This window comes from Glandiceps talaboti, chromosome 1 (genome assembly GCF_964340395.1).
Source record: "Glandiceps talaboti chromosome 1, keGlaTala1.1, whole genome shotgun sequence".
In the NCBI taxonomy this organism is placed as follows: Eukaryota; Metazoa; Hemichordata; class Enteropneusta; family Spengelidae; genus Glandiceps; species Glandiceps talaboti.
Genome location: NC_135549.1, coordinates 14,518,272 through 14,541,164, shown reverse-complemented (window position 1 = coordinate 14,541,164; position 22,893 = coordinate 14,518,272). Strand labels below are relative to the sequence as shown.

Here is a 22,893-nt window from a genome sequence, read left to right as displayed (position 1 = left end):
CACATTCTCAGTCTAATTAGATAATGAACTCATTCAATCAATGTACCAATAAACTCGCTCTGTGAATGTATCTTTCATTGAAATATGTCTACCTTTAGACACACACATGCATGTTCACATGTACACACGCATGCACACACACACACACACACACACACACACACACACACACACATACACACACACACACACACACACACACTTATACCCAGGCCTGTTGTAGAGTTTCATTTTAATGGGACATGTTTTTATTTATAACACCATCTGAATTTAAATCTTGTGTTGACAAGGATTACTTAAATTTTTGACATCTTGTATGAAAATTGAGAAATGTCATATATTTAACTTGTGGAAGTTGTTTGGTGATTGTAAAGCATTTGTTTATAAATTTATTACCGTACTTGGCCAACAAATCCTTGTATTTATTGCCTCAGTCAATAAATATTTCAGATATGAATTGTTGTACCTTTTATAGATTGTAAGATACACAGGGTTCGCACGGTCCTGGAAAACCCTGGAAAACCCTGGAATTTCAAACCCTCCCTGGAAAACCCTGGAAAACCCTGGAAAAATGCGCCCTACCCCTGGAAAACCCTGGAAAATGATCATGTTCAATCGATCGATTAATATTGACGATCGTCATGTCCGTGCTCGAGCCACCCATTCATATGATTTTGAATCTCGTAAATGTGAAATCGCGAAAATATTTTCAAAGTCTTTCGCCACGCTGGGTGATGAATCAAAATTCACGCCGATTGAACCCAGACAGTCAAGCGATCGTTCCACGAGACACTTTGCCCCACAAACCGTGCGTATTAGTTGAATGGGCGCCGCAGTGTTCCTTTCGATCTTGCATATATTGCTACTCCGTACATCTCCCAGTCGTCATTTCAGGGACATGATATTGTAACAGTCCCGGCCGGGGTAACATGTACAGTAGGTCTGTTAACAAGATTATCGTAACACTGTAGCGAGTATCAAAGCATCATCAACCTCGATTAGAAATTGTTACAAGTTCGGCGCACGAGTCGACTGATACTACAAGCTAGGGCTAGGGCCTAGAGAAGTGCAGTTGAATTTCCGGGTTGTGGAAGTACGGTTGTGACTTTTATTTCGTCGATAAATGGGTATTTGTGTTACATGTTCTAAAAGAATAAACTACTGTTTTATGTTGTCGGTACAGTAACATTCGTCAATGGTCAAGTTGAGTTGAAATCGCGATGTTCCGCAACTCGTGGCATCGGTACATAAACATCGAGACGCAAGCGATGAATGTATTCAATTATTCATAGCTCGAAATTTCGTTACGTAAATGACGTTTTTATTCTAAATTTTGAAGAAAAAAATTATTTTAGGTGACTTATAAATCTAGTAACATCAAACCAAACAATAATGAGGACAAACTTTACTTTTTGATTTATTTTTCTGGATATGTCTGAATTAGACTGACGAATGCTGCGACTCAATCTTACACGATCAATGCACCAGCTTGACGAAACGGCTACTTAGCTAGGGGGTAGGACAGAGGTTTCTCCGTTAATCTTAGCGTGTAAACGTGGTTTTTAAACCAATATCTTGCATAGTGTCGATTGTCTTTAAAATGTTTTGTGACATATGGGAACTGTTGTTGATTTTTCTCGTCCACATCAGACAATTAGATGTCATTCAAAAATATACTATAGTGTCAACACCCCTGGAAAATGGTCAAAATCAATATGAATACCCCTGGAAAACTGACGAAAAACCCCTGGAAAGTCCTGGAATTTTGTTTTGCTTTAAGTGTACGAACCCTGGATACATCTTACTGTTCCACCCTCAACAGTCTAGTAATCTTTTGGGTGACACTAAAGGATGTGCCGATATGGCATCTTTTACAGACAATGACTTGTGCTGCTTATGTCAAATTTTTTGATTTGATAGAAACTTTTTTTTCCCTTATTTATGAATTGCATTGTAGTATCCTAATGGAGACATGTCTGTGACAGATTTTTACAAAGTGAATTCACTGAGAGGAGTCTACCTGGCTAGTCAAATAGCAGAAGATAACAGTATTAGATCCATGATAACGTTTGATCGTGGTGGAGTTTGGCAATCTATTCCTAAACCAGCTGGTATGACTTGTAAAGAAACAGAAAAAGTAAGATTTTCAAACTGATTTCTATGATGTGACAATGATAGTTTGTATAGGGGTGATAAATTATGGGATATAAAACTGAGAGCAGACTACAGAATAGCCAGATTGACACCTAAAGACTCACATGTTGACCACATCAAATGAGAAGCTACTTTCTATCTGAATGTATCCTGTTGTCAGTTTGATACTGATTCATGGTGTATTTATTGTTTCATCTGATACGTATGACTTGTATTAATAAGTTTCTGTGTTTAATTTGCAGGACTGTAAATTAAATATTCATAATGTATACAGTCAGACAAAAGGTATTAACGTGCCAATGGGACCCCTTAGTGTGCCAAATGCTGTTGGAATCATCATTGCTCATGGTGAGTTCTATAAGAATTAGATACAATGTGACACTCATCTCCACCGATGCACAATATTTGGCAATGGCGCCCTCTAGAGACGACAATTGAGTGGTCTTTCTTCTTTGACTGGACAACAAATTTTGATTTTGGGCGTTGTGTATGACAAGTATACAGACAACCTGTCAGTTAACTTTTTATATTACCTAAAACAAAATGAAGATTGGATCAGAAATCCAACCTATAATAGATATAATAGATTAGTCTTAAGCGTGATTGGAAAAAACATTTCCAAACATAGTAGACACTTTCTAGGATTTAGGCGCATTTTACAACGCGCTTGGATTTTTGAATTACTATTAAAATCTGGATCTCCCCAAAACCATTGTTGGCACTCACAAGTTGTCTGGTGATTGACTCATTAAATTTTGATCATTTCTATACCAGGTCATGTAGCAGATGCATTGCAAACCACCCCACCAGATGTGTATGTCACTGATGATGGTGGTTATACCTGGACTAAAGCATTAGATGGTCCCCATCACTATGCAATCACTGACCATGGTGGATTAATTGTTGCTGTACCTGCCAGCACTAGTGTAGCAGATACTATTAAGTAAGCGATGTTTTTGATGCATAAGACTAATTCATACAGTCACATATTCTTGTGTCTTGTTATTCCATATTCCATATTCATGGGGTGTAGCACTATTTGAGTCATCAATAATATGAGTATCTTAATTTTTTGAATCATAAACACGTTAATTGGTAGAGTTATTTTCCAGAGAACTGATAAAACTGGAGTAGCAGACTGTGTACACTATTCTCAGTACCTGCTATAACATTTGACCTCATGCTAGATGGTCAAAATAGACATGCTCGTGAATAGTAAACGTGAAGCGTGTAGAGTGGCATTTATAGTGTCGACCAAGATAGTGAATAATCCTTATTTTTATGATGCACCTTGGCAGTAATATTCTATTTCAGGTACCAAGAATTATGAGTTTATACAGCAACTAGCATGTCTTCATATGAATTGTCCAGTTTGCTGAAAGGAATTACAATAGATTGGTTGAAATTTCATTGCTTTTTTTTAATCTCCTGATGTGTCAGTAAACCATACCTTAGTCATTGTGTTTTAGTTAAGAGAGGATGTACTTTGTTGTTTCCTGAGTTTACAGATCCAGAAATGAGGAGTTCCAAAAATTCTATAAATAATGTCGATATCCACTATGATATGAGGCCCTCCCTCAGTCCCCACTACACCCAACCCATCTTGTTCATACATGTACAGTGTTCACACCCTCGTTAGGAACCAACTTCAGATTACATGTTGTTTTATTTATTTATATTATGTTTTATTTCAAATTCTGATTCTAGAAAAATTACAGTTCTTGATTATAAATATAAGCTAGTATGTATTAATTTTTTGTGGTAGATTTTCCTACGATGAAGGACAATGTTGGTACAGCTATAAATTTGCCGATGAGCCAGTCCAGTTTACTGGGTTATTGACAGAGCCTGAATCTAAATCTCTCAGAGTTACACTATGGGGTTTTGGTGTTCAAGACAGAGAATGGACAGTTACTGTGATTGACTTTGGTCAAGTTCTCTTGAGTCAGTGTAAGTTTTATATCTTGGTTTATTACAATCCTGCAGAGTTACAATGTTTGGGTTTTGTTGTTGAAGACAGACAATGGAAAGTTACTGTGATTGACTTTGGTCAACTTCTCAATAGGGCTTTCCAAAATTTGCCATGGTGGCACTCTACTTCCTGTCTGTGTGTACCGTGGGGGTATACATGGTATAGGTTACTCGGTTAATCATAGAGTGCTGCTGCTTTCGTCAATGTCTGAACAATACAGTACACTTCTACAGAATACAAAGAGATAAAAGCTCTTAAGAAAAAGTACTATGAGGTGATGATACCCCAATCTGAGCGAGGGCGCTGTATTCTCAATTTCTTGTTTGCAGTCTGGAATATATACAAAGCTTGTATTTAATGACAGTGCTGATAAGGATTAAAATTTAGATGTAAAAAATCATTATCTGGCAGAGTTTTGAGAAAACATTAGACTTAAACAAACGAATAATCCAGTGTAATCCTTCTGGTTCCACTTAGATAACACTAATGTGAGAACCTGGGATTAAATCATGGGTCTTTAAGTACACCAATGAAGAAAAGAGATTATTTATTCTGCAGATACTACCATGAATAACATGATAATATAATGACTCACATTCATTTTCTTGTGATGATTTTCCTCCCATAGGTGATGACTCTGATTACAATGAGTGGATGGCACATGAATACAATGAACACAATGGATGTTTACTTGGTAAAAAAGAGGTTTTCAGACGTCTAAAAAAGACTTCAATGTGTCGAAATGGCTATGATTATAAAATTAGACAAGTTACAACTAAATGCCAGTGCACAGAAGATGATTATGAGTGGTATGTATCAAAACAAAGAGTGTGATTTAAGTATTAGGCCTAAAAAACAATTGTGTGGTTCTGATTTTGCTCAATTTTAGAATAGGTGGGGTAGGTAGAATATTAGTTTTATTTATTTATTTATTTATTTATTTATTTTTTGATTTTTGATTATTATTTTTTTTGATGTGTGAGTGTCTAGTTTAGGTAGTTATGTTTTCCGTTGTTTTCCATATGGTCTCTGTGTTCTTGGTTCCTTCCCGTCAGATGTACAGCATTACATATTGGAAGATATATAAATGTATACAAGTACATGTATTACAATTTCACTTGCTCAAAGTATAATAAACTTGAATCAGTACACTGGATCCTTGAGTAAGTGTTAAATCTGTGGTTGTTTTTTTTACAGTGACTATGGCTATTTCAGACAAACCAACAGTGAAGAATGTAAAGAGAATCCCAAATTTAAAGGTAAACCTCTGGAAGTTTGTGTTCATGGAGAAGAAGAGGACATTATTACAACAGGGTAAGTTTTTCTGGAATCCCAAGTATAAACTCAAACTATTCACACAAAATGTATTGATATGATGTAAAAGATCAGGTATTACTAAGTGTGCTGGGTAGAGTTTTTATATACTACTTAAACAGTGATATCTTGGTATCTAATATCATGCTGCATTATTTGGACATTCAAAAATGAATTCATAATATACCTAACAAATAAGAACACACCCATAGAAACAGCAGAATTGATAGTGTGTATTACAGTGGTAACAACAGGAATAGGTAGGTAAACTAATGAGCACAACTATTCCTGGCAACACAAACCATGCTCATAGCAACAGCCAAATGCCAGATGTCCTTTGCCAAGATAACGATAGTTATGGGTAGTCAAGTAAATGGGCATTCACAATTATATAACACTTATTGCCGGGGGGTGGGGGGGTGTACTCCTGCCTATTGGGTATACGTATATGTGCCACCCTTTGAGGTACGTTTTTTCGCCCTTTGGTCTAAAATAGGCACTGTCTTTTTAGCGCCAGTGAGTCTAAAATGGGGTCCACTTTTCACAATTTTTTATTTTGTTTGGTCGAAAATGGGGTCCTGGAAGGAACTCCTTAATAAATTCTCGACTAGTTTGAAATTTCCGGGAATTTTCCCCAGGAATTTTCCCTTGCTAATTCACTGGTTGACATTTTCATATCGGTGACTAGGAGATAGCATGCACACCCCCTGAAATGCTTGGTCTTAGATATCGCCCCATAATGCATTGTTACATTAAGTACGCATGTGCAACACTGCATTCATTGTTCACCCATACGTTCAACATTGGTCAAAATGGGGTCTTCTAAAAAGTTGAACAGTCTAAAATGGGGTATTGGTTTTGAGTCAAAATTGGTCTTAAATGGGGTCTGGGGTTGACAGCATTGGCCACACCCCCCCCCCCCCCTACCAGACCTGGCCAGTGGTACCCCCTCTGGCACCAAAAATCAAATATTCATTATTTTTTATGACATACCTAGGTGGCAGAATTAATTGCAGGTACCAAGAATTGCATCATTACTACACAAGCTTACACCCATGCACACCTCAGGTATACCTAGGCCAACACTTCCTATTGCAGGTACCAAGAATTGCATCATTACTGCACTGGCTTGCACCCATGCACACCTCAGGTATACCTAGGCCAACACTTCCTATTGCAGGTACCGAGAATTGCATCATTACTACACAAGTTTACACCCATGCACACCTCAGGTATACCTCGGCCAACACTTCCTACTGCAGGTAGCAAGAATTGCATCATTACTACACAAGATTACTTCCATGCACACCTCAGGTATATACCTCGGCCAACACTTCCTACTGCAGGTAGCAAGAATTGCATCATTACTACACAAGATTACTTCCATGCACACCTCAGGTATATACCTCGGCCAACACTTCCTACTGCAGGTAGCAAGAATTGCATCATTACTACACAAGATTACTTTCATGCACACCTCAGGTATACCTAGGCCAACACTTCCTATTGCAGGTACCAAGAATTGCATCATTACTACACAAGCTTACACCCATGCACACCTCAGGTATACCTAGGCCAACACTTCCTATTGCAGGTACCAAGAATTGCATCATTACTAAACAAGCTTACACCCATGCACACCTCAGGTATACCTAGGCCAACACTTCCTATTGCAGGTACCAAGAATTGCATCATTACTACACAAGCTTACACCCATGCACACCTCAGGTATACCTAGGCCAACACTTCCTATTGCAGGTACCAAGAATTGCATCATTACTACACAAGCTTACACCCATGCACACCTCAGGTATACCTAGGCCAACACTTCCTATTGCAGGTACCAAGAATTGCATCATTACTACACAAGCTTACACCCATGCACACCTCAGGTATACCTAGGCCAACACTTCCTACTGCAGGTACCAAGAATTGCATCATTACTGCACAAGCTTACACCCATGCACACATCAGGTATACCTAGGCCAACACTTCCTACTGCAGGTAGCAAGAATTGCATCATTACTACACAAGATTACACCCATGCACACCTCAGGTATACCTCGGCCAACACTTCCTACTGCAGGTAGCAAGAATTGCATCATTACTACGCAAGTTTACACCCATGCCTCAGGTATACCTAGGCCAACACTTCCTACTGCAGGTAGCAAGAATTGCATCATTACTGCACAAGCTTACACCCATGCACACCTCAGCTATATACCTAGGCCAACACTTCCGTAGTGTGGGCAGCTGATCATTTCATGGTGTTGACAGTTGTTTCAATCCTAATTGTAGATATAGACTTATTCCTGGTGATGGATGTGAAGGAGGATTCAAACCAAGCAGAAAACTTCAAGATGAAAATAAAAAATGTCAACAAACAGGGACAGATCCTGGCAGTGTAGGCTCTTACAAAGACACAGTACTGTCAAATGATGTTAAACATGTAAGTTGTATGACAGAACCTCATGAGTGTATGTGTGGCATACTTGGGGTATTTCACGAGTGCTTGCAGTGTTCTGTGTTGCAATACTCTCACTCACTACACTCATGAAAGTGTAGCCGAAAACACTGGAAAGAATCGTATGTTCACTATACAAGCTGGTTTGTTGCAGTTGACGTATCATGCAGTTGTATCAGTCAGCACTCACTGGAAAGAGCTGACTGATAAGGGTGGCCGAGCAATATGATGTATCTTGCAGTCTCTGTGCAAGCTAGATCACAATACTATACATACATGTCACTGTAAAGTATGTAGAAATGTCATGTTCAACAGTTAGGTACTGAAGGATGAGATCATGATAGGGTCATTTGGTTTGTGGCAAGTAGCTTTACAGTCGATACACCTGTAGAAGCCAACACTAGTAACTGCAAGTATTCAAATTCACAGTTGATGTGTGCAATTCATCAAAACTAAAACTATTCGTTCAGTGTCCAAACTTGCAGAATTTTGAAGACAAATAAATTATTTATTAAAGTTACTTTTGTTTTTCATCTACAGAAGAGTGGTGGACATGCAGCGATAGCTGTTGTTGTTATTTTGCTTCTTTTAATTGGAGGAGTAGCATTTTTTGTCATCAGAAAGTATAAATTTTTCAGAAAAGCGTAAGTAGACAATCTAACATGCATGTAGTCTGTTATGTGAGATATAAGATATGAATGCAAATCAAAGCTAGGAATCATAAAAATGACTACCTCTTAATACAGGATTCAAAGTTTATATTCCAAATGATGAAACTAGTCAAACAAAAACCGAGTTCCTTCTGATGTAACTCCATTGTCGGTTAGCAGAGATAAAGTTTGAGACAACCATGTAGCTTTAATCTGAATGACTTGGATGTCATCAGTATTTTGTATTAAGTATTTCATATTAATTGTATGACAACCAACCGTAAATCATGACAGTTTCGCCTTGCTGATATACAGTATCATAATTACCATCTCAAAATATTTTAGTGTTCAGAGATCTAACCTAAATTAGATTGTGGCATCAATAACCCAGTTGTATCTTTCAAACTTGTTCTATGTGTCTTGAGTGAGGCATTTGGCGATGCCGCATGTTAGTACACCCTGATGCTACTGACAAATTGGGATTCATTTTCAAAAACAGTTTAATAATGGAGTAAGTTTTTACCGAGGTATGTTGTACTTCTCCCTTTTTGGTGATGTATTGTAAAGTAAAATGATATATCAGTAAGATTCATTGATTATTAGTATAATAGTAACCTTTAAAGGGAAACAGGCCAGGCTGATTTCATCCTAGCTGCTCGAGTTAATATCAGTGAGTTACCAAAAGTCACTTCCACCACTTCTACATCACATGACTTATGTATGATACTGTCCTTTACTAATACCACACTATTTATTGTGTTATACAGGAGAGTGGTGTACAGGTACTCCCAACTCAATCAAATTGACGAACTTAACACCGAGATTGAACAACTTGACAATGGTTCAGGTCCCACAGTCCAATCCTACCACGACGACTCAGATGAAGACATGTTGGAGTAAACTCACCATAATTTACATCTCGGAGTCAATGAAGTACAAAGTAGATATGCCAGGAGTATTTAGCACACACTACAGATTCATCTCAATGAAGTACAAAGCAATAATATTAGTGGTTTTTATTCACCCCAACTATTGTACATTCTCTGTTGCTCTACTTACTGTTCAGCCCCATTCTGTGCAGTGTCAAGTTCTGATGGTATTTAACATACACTGAAGAAGTGCTGTATCTAAATGATAAGTTAAATTAGACTGAATGACAGATTAGCTTGCAGTGCATCTGTACAGACTAAACCTTTCTTTAAGCCATGTATTTTGATGGTCAATGTATACTATACTATTTCTGCAGCTGTGTTGATTCTCTTTCAGTGTATTGATGATTCGAACCAGTACTTGACACCAGTGTATTTATTTTATTTTGGTATTTTACACAACGAATTGGTATATCAGTGATAACCAGGTCTAGAGTTAGCTGTATGTATCCAGGTGTGTTACCAAAGACTCCCTGTACAAGGGGTAGTCATATTTATTCTGTTGTGGTATTTAAATGTTTAAACATGTTTCACATGTAAGTTGTAAATTGGAAAATTAGTTTCCAGCCGTTCATTTTTTTTCATCCTGTTTTTCCATAGCTCATTCCACAAAGCAAAGAAATGTTTACACTGATGCAAAATTACAAAAATATAGAAGTAGGTGTCAATAGAGCAATAGTTTACAATGAAGCCAAAGGAATAGATACATACAGAGATATGTTTCACCCCCAAACTCCAAAATATTCCGACAAATTGTCTGTATTTTTGTGCATATAACATGTTCATGAAAGTATTAAGTTTTAATAACAATAATGTTTTAGTTGACAGATTCATTTTCAGAGTACATGATGAAAAAGATAAAAAGTTGAATTCATTTGCCAATAAAAGACGTGGTCGTGAGATAACACAGAAACCTTGATCACACCCCTGCGCCACTCCCCCCCCCCCCCACCAAAAAAAAGGAATCATCAAAGCAATTGTGTTAATTGAAAATATGGTTATAGTGATATTATTTCTCAAACGACTGTGTTCATAACATAATTATTGATATTGAATGACAAATCAACTTTGTGGTTTTACATTTATAAAGACAGTGGTAAATTCATTGCATGAAATGAAATACAATTTGGTATTTTTTCTTATGTCATATTTTGTTTTTTTTCTCTGGGTATGCAATTTCAAACAAGTTAATTTTGTTGTCTTTATGAGGTACAGTGAAACTGTGTATGGAGTCAGAGTATCACTATTTGCACAGTTTAGTATTGTCACATGTCAAAGGTTTTGTTATTATTTCATATCATGTGTGAATGAGATATAAAAATGTCTTTTTGATATTATATTGGGGAACTCGTTAAGATAAAAGTCTTTAAAGTCCTAAGATCGAGTTCATTGTAGAGTAATCCACTGTCTTCCATGTTTTATGAAATAGTTGCAGCTACAAATAATGAACAGTGGAGGTTTCTTATCTGTCATACAGCTACTTTTCTGTATATTTTGTACGATGTGGATACAAACTGTGTATTTTCAGACTATTTACAATTTTTCATGACAGATCTTCCATTGGTTTGTGACTTTGCAGCATGTTCTTCGTCTTTTTTTACAAACGGGAAGGCTGGCAATAGATTAACAAGAAAAAAAACTATTTTTTACTGTGCCTTTTTCTTTATTATAATTTTCAAGAGAAGTTAGGTGTTAATTTGTAGTTGATAGAAAACTCCTTGGGTTCATTTCTGTACTTCTGTTATTTTTTTTTTATTTATTGTTTTATCATAGTTAGGTGTAAATAAGGAGGTTTAATTAATCAGGTAATTTACTGTTTTATTTAATATAAATTAGGATTTGATGTTGTATACTTTCTGATTCAGTCCGAGGGAATTGAGGAATTAAAGTAATTTCTACATACTTAGTATTTAGTCTTGTCCTGTGTGACTTTATTCAGTTACCCCAATACAAACAAATAAGATTCATGTGAAAAAAAGGATGGTAAGAAACAGGTCACAAGCTTGTCAAGTGCATACTTAACAGTAGACGTATGATTTAGACGTGATATGGATAATGGTTTTAGCATTACTCAATTTTACGTCAGACTTTCAAAAATTCATGTTTTTTTGTCTGAAAACCGGATATTTTTCATACAGAAATGCTTTGGAATGGACTACATTCTGTCCCCAAACCCACATTGAATTACATCTCTTTAAAAAAAAAAAAAACTATACCAGCTAGCAAATAACAATATGTATTCATTGTGACCACAACAAAGTGTTTCACACCACCATTTGTCACTTGATGAAAAGATTACTAATTGTTCCACCGGAGTCGGCTTATTGCAATTGATTGGATGGATGTTCCATTCTGTATGTGATTCCAAACAAATCTGATGCCCCTAGGAATACATACCAACACCTTGAGTGCCAGACTCTTTAAAAATTTGATGTCAATAAATTGTAATTTCATTATCCCAGACCAGCTGCACTCATCACATTTGTGGTGTTTTGAATGTAATTATTTCTACAATAAAATATATATTCATGAATATGTATGACTGTACTACAACTGACATACTAGTGGACAGCACTGATGTGTTCCTCTGATTGCTCTAGTGCTCCTTATCACTCTAGTAGCTCTTGTATTCCTCACAAAAGCTATCATCATAACGCAACACTGTAAACAGGCTATATGAGGAATGTGAGAACTATCAGAGTAACAGGTTATTCAGTGCTGTAAACAGGCTTTATGGGGAATGTGAGAGCTATCAGAGTAACAGCAGGTTATTCAGTGCTGTAAACAGGCTTTATGGGGAATGTGAGAACTATCAGAGTAACATCAGCAGGTTATTTAGTGCTGTAAACAGGCCATATGAGGAATGTGAGAGCTATCAGAGTAACATATCAGCAGGTTATTTAATGCTGTAAACAGGTTACAACTAAAACATCAACAGTAAACAAGTGATGCTGTTTCAAAGATTTCACAGATCTTATTCTGTGACCATTGCCGTACAACCATTCTTGCAAACCATTCTTGTTACTTCATCTATGACACTGCAAAATAACAGAAATAACATACAATATGGGTGGGTTGGACGGTGCCATAAAAGAGGGTGTGGTTCACGATGATGCATATAACTCCCTGAAATTATTTCTTGTGTAACAGAAAATACATCAAAATATTTTTGACAAAATAAATGATTCTAAATTCAAGCATGAATTGACATTTTTGCATGAAAGAAACAGCAATGTAGATATTTAAATATTAAATGTTATATTCTTAATAAAGCAGCTCTCATGGTCAAATTGAATTGTACTACGCTTCCAATCCTACCATCAAATTAGTACATTATGTTGTCACATGCTGCCACAAATAGAAGCAATGTCCTAGCAGTGTTTATAGACCATACACAATGTCAAAGTTACTGTAAAACATACAATATGGGGGTTGGGGCAAGCAGGGTGTGTGTGTGTGGGGGGGGGGTAATAGAATGACTTGCCACACTGGTCACAGGGAACTCGGGCTCAAATTTTTGTCTATGAAAACAAACGAAAACAAATAAACACATTAATAAATAAATACTGACAAACATCAACAATAGAGTAATCACAAATCAGTATCAACAACAATGAATATTTCGCAATATCAAAAATTAGTGAGTGTATGTTTTCCTATATGTAAAATAGTCACAATTCCAAATACTGATTTGTGATTTACTCTCGTTGATGTTTGTCAGTATTTATTTATTTATTTATTAATGTGCTTGTTGTTGTTTTTTGTTTGTTTTCTAAACAAAACTAACTGAGCATGAGTTCCCTATGCACTGATGCTTAGTAGTTGATGCTCTTAAGATTTATTCAGACATGCATATGTGCATTTACATGGTAAAAAATAATATTGCATCAACTCCCAAAATTAAAGGCACCCATGGTTGGGCATAGCATGTGACATTGTATTAAAATCCAACTTGTTTGAGATGTAAATATTATATAGCTATGTTCATGTGATTACCTTGCTTGCTTTCAAAATAACATGGTGTTGAAATTCAAATAATCCATACAAGATTTCAACGTCTTGCTTGACTATACAGATAAAAACGACCACCATTAACAGATACAATGTCTTTTCAAAAGTAATTTCAACAGTTTTCAGTGACTCTATTGATGAAAAAATATTGCTCCAGTTACAACCTTTGTAACTTGAATTGATCATCATTGTCAATTGATGCGTTGTCAAATAATTGATGTATGGTCACATTTCACACGGAATTGATTAAAAAAGAACAGTAAATGTAACCAGCAAACATTAAGTACCTCATAAAAATATAGAAGCATAGAAAAATCAAACTGGTTAATTTCAACAAAACTCGACTATAAAGGGTTTCTGAATACTCTGCTCATCTCTTGTCCTCACCACTTAGCCTCATCATCATCATCATCATCATCATCATCATCATCATCATCATCATCATCATCATCATCATCATCATCATCATATTACAGTCTCAAGTCTATGAGTATGTGATCAAATCAACACATCAGAGAACATCACTGAGTAATTTCAAATAGATGTACAGAAAAAATGGATGTGTTGAATATTTCATCCCAAAGAAAGTGAAAATATGAAGGCAACAATTAAATTACCTTACTGGACTTCACAGGTTGTTGAGAAACCGTAAAGGGTTCTTTAATTCATAATTTATTGATGTTCATCAAGACAAACTTAATATGCTTTTCTTTATTGCATAGATTAATAAAAACATTATTGTTGTCATGGAAGCTCTCCCTTCCCATTGAATTTCATATGAATAATTTAAACATGTCTATAGCTTTTCCTTTTACTGTGGTTTACTCAGTTCATTATAATTATGTTTCAGACCAGTAAACCAAACAAAGTATAGGTCTACATGTTTTAGAAAAATAGAAAAATTATGCTTTTTAGCTCTGCTTTTTAGAATGTTGTAGATTCATTCAAGTGGTCTGGTGTTGTCATAGTTGTGCCCCCCCCCCCCCTTCATATCATTTGGGTATATTTTCAATATACGTCTATATGACTTCATCCACTTCGCCTTCGACTCAAAGTCAACCTGCGGCTGCACATGTACCTCGCATTTACTAGTCTAGCGTTGTTGTTTGTTTTTTAACTACCTGAGGTGTGCAGATTATGCGTCAATCACATGATGGTAAAAGTTGGGCGGAGCTTTCCAGCTCACTTAAAAGTCAGGTGACCTCAATGTTATTTTTTCATCGGACTTTGACAAGTTGGCTACTGCGCAGATTCAAAGCTTCTGCATATTGCCGTTCACCTGTTCCTTCCTCATAGGTGGTACGGGTATGCGTACGAAACAAACTCGAAATATGATACACTTCTCACCGTCAACCATACATATTTAGGTTTAAAATGTGGAAAACAGTCGTGTGAGCATTGAAGCGAGTTGATGCTTGAAGACTGAAGTACAAAAATTTCGTAACTTTAACCGCGACGTCCAGCTACTTCGAACGGCGGTTTTGACTTCGAGACTTGGCGTGTCGTCCATCCACTGCATGCAGCATATAGTGTGTATAAATATTAGAGTCCGACGGAAAAATCTGAGGTGCACGTTGTGACCCAGCTTGGGAGGTTTTCAATTGCAGTACGTTAAAGAAAATCAAGCTGCAAGATGGCGGTTAGGGGATCTTGGACTGACGATGCGAAAAAGAAACCATCGGACCGCACGCCTGAAAAACAGGGACTGTTCGGCGGTTTCAGTGGATTGTTCGGAAAAAGCAAACCAAAGTCACACGTACCCAAGTACAACCGATCGCGATTTTATGAGATAAATTCCAACGCCAATGGGGCTGCGACAGCCTTGACCCCCAGTTCAGAATCTGAATCTCCCGTCAAAGTTAAAGAAGCAGAAAACATTCCAGCTGACGTTGTTGCTTCTGGACGGGGCCACAATTTTCAGACATTGTCACTCATAAACCCAACTTGGTGCGACAAGTGTGGCGATTTTATATGGGGAGTTTATAAACATAGCTTCAGGTGCAAATGTAAGTATGCAATTATAAAAGTTCAAAGTGCCGACGTTGATAGCAAACCCATAGTACTAAGATGTGACAGTTGTTACATTCCATCATTGGCATAGTACTACATTTAATCCTCAGCTCGGGTTGACAATTTGAAATAATTCAAATAAATACTATTGACAATGGAAATAAAAAACCCAATGACAGTGAATGGAACGTCAGTCGATATAATTATTTGCATACGTAGAGAGATCTATATTTGTTTTTTTCAGAACCTGTTTTATTAAATACCTCATTTATTGGCATTTATTATAAAATAGTTGGTATGTTTATAGGCAAATATAACAATATTTATTGTCATGAATAATATGAATAAAGTTATATAACAAACATTTGATACTCTAAGCTTACAGATTAAAGTCAAACAAAAACATAACACTATAATGCCATTGAAACACTGTTGAGTAATATTTTATACTAATGAAAGAAGACTTCGAATTCTAGAATTGAGGGGATATGTCCAAATATTTTTTTTTTTTTTAAAAAAAGACTAGGATATTTTTTGTTATGGTGTTATAGGTGAGAATGTGGTAGATGATCACAACAACAAAGGTTAACCAATGTAAACATTGTTAACCAGTTTGGTAAAATTGAAGTCACCAGATTTTGTGTATAACTTAATTCAAGCCCTCAGGCTACAAGTCAAGTATAAAGTTGGTTGTGAAGATTTGGTAAAGCTCTATAAAATTGTGTTATTTTTTGTAACTACCGGGCATGTTTACAGACAGTAGGCTTTACATACACCAACCCATTGTAGATTTTCCACGTATTCAGCACTTTGAAAGTTCCTTCTCTTGGTCACCAGCGTTACATGGAATGAAATGTTATAATAAAAAGGATATCAATTTTCATAAAACAGAAGCTTTTTTGTAAGTCAAGATGAGTAGATTAAATTTCTAAAATTTGAACAAGTTCCTTCTGTAAGTAATTGTAATAAACATTAGTTGTACTTCTAGATAATTCTGATCTCATTTAGTGGGGGAGTATGAAAGTGATATCTACTTTTTGAGTGTAAGTACAAATATGTCAGACAGTTTAGGTGACTGAACTTTAATCCACACATATTTCAGTTTCACTGATACACTGCCCAGCAAATCAGTGTGACCGTAGAAAGATAAAAATACTATAAATTGTAAACCCGATACCCAGTAGATGTTGTTAAAGGCAAAAGATGGTCTCCTTACTGCTGTCTTCAGCATTGGTGGCCATTTGTAGTTTTCTCTTCGTTGTGATCCCTATAACAACTTAATTTTAAACTTTTCAATTTGGAAAGGGTGTTAAAGGTATATATAGATAAATTATTTAGGTCAGTGGTATTATGTGCTATAATCCACCCACAAATATGTATGACAGTAGTAGAGACTGCATTGTCGGGGGTCTTTTTACATTCTTTTGGATGGTATATCATTTGTTGAAATTCTCTAACAGGGAGTGAAGATCTATTGACTACTTTAATGACAGGTTAAGGTGACAAGTACACTATGATGTGCTAAATAGATAAACACTCACACATAAATTTGAATGATTGGGTCAATTGATGAAAAGTGGGTCAGTTGTTGTATGGTCATCGTTTTCCCAAATTATAATATGTTTGCTGTTGTTTCCCCCCCTCCTTAGCTTCCTCATCCACTCACTCATAAACTCATTCAACTAACTAATAACTAGCTGTGCACTTTAATGATCCTCCCATACTTTCTTCAATCAATTACAGACTCACACACTCACTCACTCACACTCACTCACTCACTCACTCACTCACTCACTCACTCACTCACTCATTCTCAATCAATCAATCAATCAATCAATCAATCAATCACTTCATTCAATTCTTCATTCATTCATTCATTCATTCATTCACTTACCTGCACTTACTCACTATCTCTGCACTAATGATATGTAATACGCACCCTGCACCAGTACTAGTCAAGACCTCATACTATCCTCACACAGAATAAAATATCGTCGCCTAAGACTCCACTTACCCCATTACAAAGATTCCAAATAAATCTTTCTGTATGCCATCAATACCAGGAAATACCCACATATAGAGCATTACAGCGTGAAAAACATATTTTCCAACACGTTTTCCAAGGCAATTGTTTGATCCATAACAATTTAGCCCTCATAACTTTCTTCCTCTATATTTTATAATAGAAGTTAATGTAGTTTGTTTTGTACATGTGTGTAATGTAACTTTAATCATTATGGATATTGTATGGATATTCAGATAGATATGGTATCCTGAAGTAAAGGTTCACTTTCCTTCCTGGAATTACAATACAGTTATTTAAGGTAATACAGCAAAAATGACACAAGAAATTGAACATCTGCTCCAGCCTCCAGCATGTTGTTGATATTCGACTTTTTATATATAGGGTAATACGATCAAAGAGATATACAGTAAATAACCACATGATAAAAGTATAACGATAAAAATAAAATTCAAGAAATTTCATCAGCTAAACCAGGATATTGTTTACTATATAAATGTAGAAGTGTTTTTTCCTAAGTGATTATATACTAGAGCACAATTCTGGGTACCTACAATAGCTGTTTACCTTATGCTTGTGGGTCAAACTAGAACAAGAACGTCGACTGTGTTCTCATGTGTGCCTATAGTAATGGATGAGTAGCGCATGAAGCAGAAGTTATGGTGTCGACCAAGAAATCAAATGTTTGTTATTTTCATGATGTGCCGAGGCAGTAATATTCTGTTTCAGGTACCGAGAATTGTGGAGCCAATTAGAATCCAACATATGACATAATGTAATATAATTGTTCAAATTGTAAGTCTTTGACAAAGTATTTTTAACAGAGCACAAATGAATTGAGCAGCCAGTAAAATCTGTCACACCAGCAATATGCCATGACAGTAAAATTGCTTTATATGAGAATTATTGATCAAGTATTTATATTGAAGCACAGTTGTGGAACTATTGGAAATGAATTCAACATACCATAACATAATTTAATATATCAGGACAGTGGAATTGTTCAAAATGAAATTACTAAATTAGGTGCAGCTAAAGCATAGTTGGTTCATATCAGAATTAGAATCTAACATAACATGACATAATTTGATACAGCAGGACAGTGTAAGCTCAGCTCACAATTACAAACCACTGTAGTGGTCTAATTTAAATACCAAGCTAGGATGACCATGGATTATTCATTGTCTGGTATGTTAAACAAATAGTGCATGTGGTGATAGAGAGATCCTATGTGTCAGTGCATGTTAATGAAAGCAGTGAAACTAATTTGCCTGCTATAATTGCTAATCATTGCTAATAGATATGATAATTAGATATGATAGTATGTTAATTAATTTATTAGTACAAGGATTGACTTCATTTTGTGACGACGTGACAATTTATGAATTATTGTAAAATTATCTGGAATTGGAAACGAAAATAATAATAATCCCTCATTATTCATTCTCGGTCAATTAATTTGTTATCATATTATTTATTATTATTATTTACTATAATGTTCATGATAAATCCTGAATCTATTTTATACAGACAGAATAAATTGTAAAAAAAAATAAACAGATCTAGTTATGAGTTTCCAGCTGTAACCTTACCATGGTTTACGATGAGACTGAGCCATAAAGCTGTATTATTACTGTTGTACCTGCTATTTATATAGTCAGTTACTGAGCTCCCAATAAGTGCAGGACATAGCTGCCATAAATAACTACACAGAATTGGGGGAATGCTTGTCATGTGAAGGGGATGAAACTTATGAAAGCAAACAGAAAATAGTCAAGCAGACATGGAAAAGGTGTGTCTCGATCAAGCCTGGCGAACAGGTGAACAAAACAATAGTCTCCGTTTTCCTCCTCAGCTCAAAACATGACTTTTTGGGATGAGATACATGTATGGCCTCAAGGTATTGGATACTTCATTGTGGCTTCCATAGTCTAGGTGCTATCCATTACTTCAAATCTCTCCTCACTTGAGATTCAAATCCATGGATGGTATCTAGACCATATGGTGTCCAACCTACCTGTGAAAATTTTGAGAAATTGAAGTATGATAAACTCTAAGATTCATTGAAGAACTAACTACAGCCATTAGTTGGAGTATAAATTCAACTCAAGTACTGATAAAAATAGTATTTGATAACAATTTCCAAAATGGTAACACTTGAAATAATGTGGGTTTTTTTTTCTCTAAATCTTTAGTTTTTGAACTAAAGTAAAAGGGGGTGGGGTTGTGATAAAGTATCAACAACGTCGTGTTTTGTGTTGATTGGAATGTTAAGACATGATCATCTGATTTATAGCATTCCAGACATATCTCATTTCTTTCATTTGCCTCATGGCCAAATTTTACTACTGTTCACTATTGTTACTGCTCAATGAATTATTGTATGTAAATAAACAAACAATATCTAAACTAACAGACAGAAGTATGATTTTACAATAATTTATTTTGACTCAACAATTCCAAAGTGTTTTATAAGGTATAAAATCAGATTAATGTCTAATGTTAAGAAATAAAGGAAGTCCTTGTAAATATTCTACAGATTATGAAATCAAATTGAAAAGCTGCGCTTGCTCCAAATGAAGTGACCGTGTTTTGAAACTTTTTTGTACTGGTAATATCGTACACCCTGTGGGTAAACATATTTGTGTAGCAGATTGTAATGTGACATATATTAAAACCATACAAAAGAACAGATTTATCATCTTGTCTAGAAACCACACTGTCTGATGATGAATCGGTATGAACTATCCTGGTGCATTTCCAGGGGACAGCCTATTTTGGTGTCTAGGATTATGTCTTGCGGTGTGTTGCTATAGATTGTGATAGTTTTATTAGTTCACTAAAGGAACTACTACAATTGAGTGGGTTCCATGTGTCCACGCGCCAGTTTGTAATATATCATTTCTGAAACATGCAATGTCAAATTCCTTTCAAACCTGGCACAAAGGTATCTTATGGGACATATGCAAAATGTCTACTAGAGATGTTATCTTTCTGCTGATATGACCTTTCTGATACTAGTGATAGTACTTATCTTTATATTTGACCCTGACCATTACCTTCTGAGTCAAAATTTAACAAAACAAATCAATTTCATTTTACTTGTCAAACAGAAGTAAAGTACTGTAGAGGCTGTGTTTTTCCACAATGAATTTGCAATATGTAATATTCCCCAGATATCACAATTTGTTCACAGTGAAGTCTCAAAATTAATGGTTTCCTTGACTAAACTTGTAAAATTAACTCAATTCTCAGAATTGCAAAGAGGCAAGATGGTGTACCCTGTTTTATGAATTGAACTTAAGTCTTTCACAATTACATGTAAAACTGTCCGGAAGTGAAATTCATCAACAGGTTGGTTCATTCTAATTCAAAGCGAAAAATGTTAGATATACATCTCAAATGGTGCTTCAATCATCGATACAATGAATTTTCAATACATTGTAGTACAGATACAAGTAAAAAGTATAATTTTAATTACTCGTAAAGGGCTGTGTTTCAGTCCTGATCAGTCATTGCTTATCATTGTAGTCTAGAATTCTAAACTGGTACAGTGTATTACGTATCAAAAACTTCATTACACTTCTCCAGTCTAGTCAAGACAGTTGCAAAAGGTGTTAAATTGTGGTGCTCCCCTGTGGTGAATGAAGCGTGAAGGGTGCATGTCCATGTAATCCATCACAAACTGACAGGTTTTTTACCTTTCTAACGTTTCTAGGACTGCATTATTAATATGCAAATGTCCAACCAGGACTCCACCTCCAGTCTGTTTAAACTAAAATCACATGGGGACGCAACGACATCAACCTGTTTATATGAACACGGTTGGGGGGGAGCACAGATTTCTGTGTTCAAACAACCATCTTGACTAGACTGGAGAAGTGTAATGAAGTCTTTAATACATAATACACTGTACCAGTTTAGAATTCTAGACTATTATTAGTGGAGCTATAAGGATAAATACATGAGCCCTTTCTTTTGTTCTCTGCCAACTTTTTCTATAGCTTTGCCAGACAACTGTTTTTCACACCTAATCCTAAACCAGGATAGGCCTTTGATAAATAACTTTCCATTAGAAATACCACTTTGTTACCACACACATTTTGGTCTTAAGTGCTACACTTAAAAATTATCTCAGTTTTGATTATCTATCCTGTATCAGCTGATATGCAATACACAATATAATGATAGCTGCCAACCCAGTACTAAGTCTATGTTAACACTTACATGTTCAGTCATGTTGAAACCAAAAAACTAAAAAAGACAGCTATAAGTGATTAGTTTTCCTAGCCATGAAATTCAGTCGTAAACAGCTAGCTTTGCTGTACATTAGTGGTTCAGTAAGTAATCTAAAACTGTCAATGAAAGTATAAATTATGTATACGAATAATCATTAAAATAAATACCTACTGGGACTAAATAGTAATTACCTTTATAAAATGTATGTTTGTCACAGTGTGCCATCAGGGTATATGATTTATAACATTGTAAAACTACTTGAATGTTTTTCATTGTTTGCTAACGACTTGGTTATGGTCTGTACAGTGTCTATACAGCAAGGTCACAAAAGTGTTTGTGTTCTAGAGAAGTTCCTCACCTTAATTCACGTCTGCTGACGTTCACCTTAATTCACGTTTGCTGACGTAATGAGCTCAGTTTTTATTCTATTTTCACTTCACTTTACATATGGTAAAAATTTGTGGAATATTTTTGTGTTTGTTCTGCCTTTAGAAGAGTAATAAATAGTCCAGGTTAATTTGTTTTATAGCCACTATAAAACAATTAGTGACTTTTAAAATAGCTGCTTGAAGTATATAAAAGCCCTGTCCTGCCCCTACTAGCTGAATCAATTCGGTTATTGATTTAAAATTGTGTGTCCCACCACAAAACCAAGCACTAGTATTGAGTTGATTCACTTTTGGTTTTGCATCAATTTTGAACCAAGTTATTTTGACATTACATTTTTGGGGGCAGGAGCACCGACTTCAATTGAATTTCAAACCAATTCGACATTCCACTTAGGATAGGGACAGGGCTTAGATTATTTTAGAATCTGTAAATCCACAAGACTAATAAAATTATCAAAATATATCAATATTGTGTAGTATTAAGATAACCCACAAAGTTGTAGACTTGTTTCTAGTACAGTGGGGGTTGTATCTGTTTACCTTTTCTTTTGATTCCTGAATTAGCTATAGCCCACAATATAGCCTAGCTAGGAGTCACTTGCAAGCTGGGCATATTTCTAAATTTCATCAAATTCTAAAATAAAGTATAAAGGTGATAGGTCCAACCAACAAGTGATTCCTATTCCTAACCCACAATACAGTCTAGCTAGGAATCACTTGCAAGCTGGGCATATTTCT

General features: G+C 35.7%; 1 protein-coding gene across 2 annotated transcripts in view; it reads left to right on the top strand.

Moving 5' to 3' along the window:
- Window positions 1-11,446, top strand: part of LOC144449973 (sortilin-like) — a 28,332-nt gene extending 16,886 nt beyond the window's left edge. The window contains exons 12-20 of one of the 2 annotated variants that reach the window (XM_078140639.1): window positions 1,958-2,137; window positions 2,397-2,502; window positions 2,929-3,097; window positions 3,920-4,098; window positions 4,755-4,935; window positions 5,324-5,440; window positions 7,739-7,889; window positions 8,445-8,548; window positions 9,322-11,446. In XM_078140639.1, coding sequence (XP_077996765.1) covers window positions 1,958-2,137; window positions 2,397-2,502; window positions 2,929-3,097; window positions 3,920-4,098; window positions 4,755-4,935; window positions 5,324-5,440; window positions 7,739-7,889; window positions 8,445-8,548; window positions 9,322-9,454 — 1,320 coding nt within the window. In that variant the 3' untranslated portion in view covers window positions 9,455-11,446. Of the gene's footprint in view, window positions 1-1,957; window positions 2,138-2,396; window positions 2,503-2,928; window positions 3,098-3,919; window positions 4,105-4,754; window positions 4,936-5,323; window positions 5,441-7,738; window positions 7,890-8,444; window positions 8,549-9,321 lie in introns of both variants that reach the window. The other variant, XM_078140572.1, reaches the window with a different exon arrangement.
- The last annotated feature ends 11,447 nt before the right edge of the window (window positions 11,447-22,893 follow it).